This window comes from Magnolia sinica, chromosome 5, assembly GCF_029962835.1.
Source record: "Magnolia sinica isolate HGM2019 chromosome 5, MsV1, whole genome shotgun sequence".
Classification (NCBI taxonomy): Eukaryota; Viridiplantae; Streptophyta; class Magnoliopsida; order Magnoliales; family Magnoliaceae; genus Magnolia; species Magnolia sinica.
Window position 1 is genome coordinate 87197112 of NC_080577.1, and position 6000 is coordinate 87203111.

Sequence of the window (6000 nt, forward strand, 5' to 3'; positions counted from 1 at the left end):
GAAAATAAGAAACTCGAAATCTTATTTTCCCTTATACATTCTGATGTTTGAAATGCATGCTTTTTCTGCATTTTCTGGTTCCCATTACTTCGTTTCTTTTACTAATGATGTTTCTTGAATGAATTAGATATGCCTTATGTGGTATAAAAATGACGCTCCCCATCATTAAAAAAATAAATAAATAAATAAAAATCATAAATGGGTATCAAATCAATTTAACGCATCCATCGAGATTCTTCAAAGTGACGATGGCGGATCAAATGTACATAGCTGGCATAGCTCTAGGCTTTAGACATCATAACTGTAGATCCAATGTAAATAGCTTCTTTTTTTTCATTTTGCTTTTCTGAGTGGAGCATGAAACAACTGAAGTAGTTTCTTTATATATGGTATAGATTTGCATTTAACTTGGCTGAACTAACATTGCACCTAAGGCGCAAAACACAGTTATCATGATTCATGCATTAAAAACACAGAGAAATGCACACAAACATAACAGCAGGCTGACCATTTTCAGACAATCACCTAGTAGATCTTTTTACAGAAAAATATAATGTAATATAAAATATGTATATAATAACATATATATCTTTTTGAAGAATAAGGTTGATATGATTAAAAGGCAAAAAGACCAAACAAATACAACAAGAACAGCAACAGCATCTGCCGCAAAGAAAAAAGAACTAAAGTCAACCATTACAGCCTTCTGTATATATTAATATATTAAATACTATATGTATTATATAGGAAAGGTCTGAAATGCAAATGCAAGATAAGCTCAAAATGGTAACAACGATGAACATGGAAGAATCAAACTCTGAGATATAAGGTCTTATATTTGCCTCTCTTTGCTATTTTGTGTGTGCTTTATTACGATTACAATAAATTCACTGTTCCTTAGGAAAAGAAGAAAAACTATAAATAAATAATCCAATGAAAACACAATACAAGAAGACTCAAGTAAGATGACCAGGAAAATCGCCAAGAGTGGGAACTAGCAAATAAGAAATTGAAATAATATTAACCTTATAAAAGATACAAAATTACCAATATGCCAGGGATTGGCAAGTAAGATGCAGGAAATCTCGTTCTTATGCTTGGTCACACAATAAACGAGTCATTCATGCCAAGGTTCAAAATATTGGTGTCAATAGCCACAACAGTCGGCCAAACAAAACAGCCAATTTATCAGAATGTGTCAACCATATCAGACGAATCGATGTCACTTTCATAGAGTAAAAAACATCTGAAAAAAACCTGACAACTGAACTGAGGAAAAGGTAAATGCCTAGTTTTATATTTATTGTGTTCTCAGTTTTTTAAATGCCTACTTTTATATTTATCTTTTTGTTCTTAGTTTTTCTAAGCATGTATGAGTTCGGATTGTGGTATGGTCAGTCACCAGCACACAGCACACAGCACACTGCAAATCTGTCCAGTCTTTAATGCTGAGTTTTTTACTTTCCCAGTGACCATATTTACCTTATCTTTAGAGTCTTAAGGCACTTAGAAATTTGTAAGTCATAGAATAAATAAATCCCATGTGTTTGTATGCGAGAGTGAGAAATATGTGAATTACATAAAGTTATAAACATGAAATTCTATTGGTATACAATTCACTTATAAGAGTACCCTTTTTGTGAGTAGTGGCTAAACTACATGGTACAGGCCATGAAATGAAACATATAATAGATAGCACAAGATCCAGCATCCGGCAGGTGTAATGTGTGTGCAGATAGAGGAAGTTGTTTGCAAGACGTGAGAGACGGAAAAGCAGTTGTAAAAAGCTGGATATGATATAGCAGAGCCAAAAGAACCAATATATATATATATATATATATATATATATATGAAAATGATACTATGAGGTCAACCTCATGGGAGCTTCCCATGAGGTCAAGCTCTATGGGCCCCACCCTTATGTGTGGTGGACCTCCATGCCATGAATTTGTTAGGTCCCCTCTAGGTTGTGGAATGTGCCAAAAATCAGCCGTATCTTAAACTCAGGTGAGCCATACCATCTGAAAACATGAAAAATCATTCCTAAAACATCTAAAAGCACTTGGTGGGGCCCACTTAAGTTTTGGAATGGCTTAAAATATTGTGTGACCCCTCATCCAATTGGGACACACACAATGGATAGGCTAGATGTCAAAACCACAACTCAGTGGGCCCTATGTACAATCAGGAAGGTTTTAATGGGCAAACATCCACTCTCAACTGTTGTCTACGGTGTGGCCCTCCTAAGCCATGGATTGGCCTGATTTTTTGACCCATGGCTCACCAGTGAAGGGCGCATCTGATTAATGGGACGGATGTGTCAATCAGGATCTTCCATCCGGTGTGCGACTTATTATGGATGGAAAACAACTGAGGATGATCTTTTATTGGGATAATTCTTTTCATCTGACCAGTGGCCACCAAAGCAACGACCGAGAATAAAATGGCTAGTGGCCAACGTTATGTGCCGGAAAGTGACAAAGGGGCTAGGCTTCTCTTAGGTGTGATTTTCAAAACATGAGGTATCCATGAGTGGGCCCATAGTTGGACCCTACCGATTGACACATCAAGTCGGTCTCTTTGATGAAGAGCCTCTCTCAGCAAACAGCTTCACCTTGTAAATAAGTACTTATGCACTTTACTTAAAAGTTAAAACCCTTCTAATATCCTTCAATAGTGCATAGTGTTAGCAATTTAGAGAACTAATTGCATCCAAATTTTTGCCCTTGGTTACTCACGTCATATAAGGCAGAGTTGGTATAATATAAAAGTAATCCACAATATCTACTCCTTCAACACCACATTGAAAAGGTTGAGAGGATCATCATCCTCCACATCAGCATCATAATTATCATCATCCTCATCAGTGTCATAATTAAGGTTTTTAAATAGTTTATGTATCTAATGCAAAAACACTGCATTCATGGGCGAAAGTGAAGCATGTGTAATGTATGTACTCCAAGTTACAACTCTACAAAAAACACATTTTGCCTTTCTCTAAGGGCCTGTTTAGATTCATGAAAAGCATGAGAAAGGAAATAGTGTTTCTTGGGAAACCTTATTTCCAAGAAAGTATGGGAAATAAAATATTGTTTTCCTTGTTTGTTTTTCAATAAGATTTTCATAAAAATTTAGAATCTGTTTTCAAGTTTGTCATTTGGCAAAACAAAAAATTTTAAGTAGTCACTAGCATGTGCTAGATTAGCACATGTGCTACATGGGATGCTTAGAGATGAACAATGGCACATGTAGCATACACGGCATATGTGGGCACTTTAAGCTAAATTGTGGCACGCCTGGTACATGTGCAATGCTTGAAGTTGTACAGTGGAACATGTGACACAAGACATGCATTGGCACATTTGACATGTGGGTGCTAAAGCTACATGACAACACTTGTGCACAATTAGCAACATTGGCACGTGCCATATTTGGAGAATTGAAGATGGACAATGGCACGTGCCATATTTGGAGGATTGAAGATGGACAATAGCACGTGTGACACATCCGCACATGTGGGGTGCTTTGCACTTGTGGGGCGCAAGTAAGATGAATGGTGGTACATGCGGCACAATAATAGCACATGTAAGGGGCGAGAGAAGATGGATGGTGACACATGGCACATTAGCATGGTGGGGGCTCTTTACACGTGCGGAGCACAAGATAGGGTGGATGGTGGCACATGTGGCATAGTGGCACGTGTGGGGCATGACCAGAGTATCTTGTGGCACATGTACCATATGTAAGGCAATCGAAAGGGGTGCATTTGGGCTTTAACCCTTGAGAAACCCATTTTCCTTCCACCATTGGAAAATGCATTTCTTAGAGGTGAAGGTGAGAAATAAATTTATTTATTTTCTAACAAAGACAGAAAGTGGAAAATGGTGTTTCCCACAATTTCCCACAAAGAAAAGCTTGACAAACAATGGAAAGTGAGCTTCATGAGAAACACTATTTCCTTTCCCATGCTTTCCATGAATCCAAACAGGCCCTAAGAGAAGAAAAGGCCACAAAAAACAACAACAAAAAGAGTATGGACATTGTGTATTGGCCCATGTCAGGACCTTTTCTACATAAAAATGAAATTTCCTACATAAAAAATCAACCCTACTGGAATGTTAAATGGCTCTACGGAGTACTACTTTTATGATCCATATTGCAAAGACAGGTTTCTGGCTTTTCTAGGCAAAGAAATGGCTGGCTTTACCCGGTCAAAAGTATTACCATTTCTACCTTCAACTCGGCAGCTCCTAAAAGCACAGTCGATTACTCATGCTTGGAAAAATCAGATACATCATACATGAAAACCCAAAAAAAAAAAAAAAGTGAAGTACAACCCAAGTTAAATAATTACAATTTCTCGGAATATTTCATCAAATCCCAACAAATCGCGCCACTATCAAAAAATTTCTTCCTGTATTCCATTCCATGAAGTAGATATATACAGATATTATATAATAAAACAGGAAGAAAATGGCCGACCTTTGCCCACAGCAAGTCGCCAGAGATGAAACCCTCGAATTGCTCCTTGGCAGTGCTCCTTGAGATTCAAGCTCGTTGATAATCCCATGCACAATCTGGAACAAAAGAACCAGGGAAAAAAAAAATACACGTAAACAAAAGCCCAGATCACTCCAGATTCAAATCCACTTGAAAAGGAAAAAGAAGTCCATTTCCTAATCCAGTACCTTGCGGAAATCGCGAGATTGCGCTGAATCAAAAATCGGCCACACCTTGTCAAAATCCTGCAGGATCGCGGTAATACATAAGAAGCCGAGAAAGGAGGAATCGAGAGAGAGAGAGAGAGAGAGAGAGAGAGAGAGAGAGAGAAGAGGGAGAATTCGGTACCTTTGCGGATTGAGTTGGGCCTCTTAGGGCTGATAGGATGAAATACAGGAGCTGCTCTCCCATCCTAGGGTTTGAATGTCGGAAAAGGCCGACGCGAGGAGTTCCGTTGCTGCCGCCGATGCCGATGATGGAGGGATCCAGGCCTAAGAGCAAGCAGTTGGTGTACATTGCGCACTCCAGCTCCATTTCTCGTTCTCTCTCTCTGTCCATCGTCATCTCTCTCTCTCTCTCTCTCCGCTCTTGAATTTTGTAGGGATGGATGGAAGAAAGAGAAATGCAAGGGACAGGGCCCCACGTTTTTTCCGATTGGCGTATTCGATTTGAAATCGGGGCGGAGGGAGGAGACGCTAACGTGTACCGGGTGCGTAGGATTCTAACCTCCAACCCGAGCCGGCCTGCTTGAGTGGGGGGAAATGATACCGTAGAGCCGGAAGATACGTGAGATGGTAGGCCCATATTTCTGTATTACACGTGGTAGGGTTATCTTTCAATCAGGATTGTCCATATAGTGGGAACCACTGTGTATGGAATTATACTCTAGATACACATAGATCTGATGATCCTAGACATTAAACAATGGAATTCAAATCGAAGGTTGGAAAAAAAAAGTTAATGGTCAACATTAATTTCTGTAAAAATAAAGATTATTGAAAGATATATACTCTGAAGAGTCTAAAAATTAAGAACATCTATAACGATTCCCACTATTTGGACGATTCTGATTGTTTGATAACTCGGCCATGTGTAATGTAGAGAGATGGACGTACCATACTACGGTTCCTCCGTTAGACCGTGTCATCGCTCTCGTCTGAGAGGAGTAAGGATTCAGGTCGAGGAATGCCAGGGCGATTCGCGCGCATCGAGATTGAAGAGGAGTTGCACACGTGTGAAACATGTAGGCAGCGCTTGCATGTTAAATGGACCGTTGATCATTTGCATGGGTGTGTTGAATGGAAGGGATCAAAAACATGGCTTACGTATTATATACAAGAACGTGACACGCGTCTAACTATCTCAACCATGCGGGGGTCGGGACTATCTAATTGAGACGTTGCTGATCGTTGTCTTTCCAGCATTTTCTTGTTACACTAATTAAAGGGTTGTCCAAAATGTTTATTCACGAAAGGAGACCAAGTTCTACCTTAATTAGAT

General features: G+C 39.2%; 1 protein-coding gene across 1 annotated transcript in view; it reads right to left on the reverse strand.

Annotated features, from left to right (window-relative positions):
• LOC131246245 (AUGMIN subunit 6-like) overlaps window positions 1-5570 on the reverse strand; it is a 48790-nt gene extending 43220 nt beyond the window's left edge. Inside the window, exons 1-3 of the mRNA XM_058246172.1 lie at window positions 4849-5570; window positions 4689-4745; window positions 4483-4577 (exon numbers count right to left, since the gene is read on the reverse strand). Coding sequence (XP_058102155.1) covers window positions 4483-4577; window positions 4689-4745; window positions 4849-5304 — 608 coding nt within the window. The 5' untranslated portion in view covers window positions 5305-5570. The remainder of the gene's footprint in view (window positions 1-4482; window positions 4578-4688; window positions 4746-4848) is intronic.
• Between the last annotated feature and the right edge of the window lie 430 nt (window positions 5571-6000).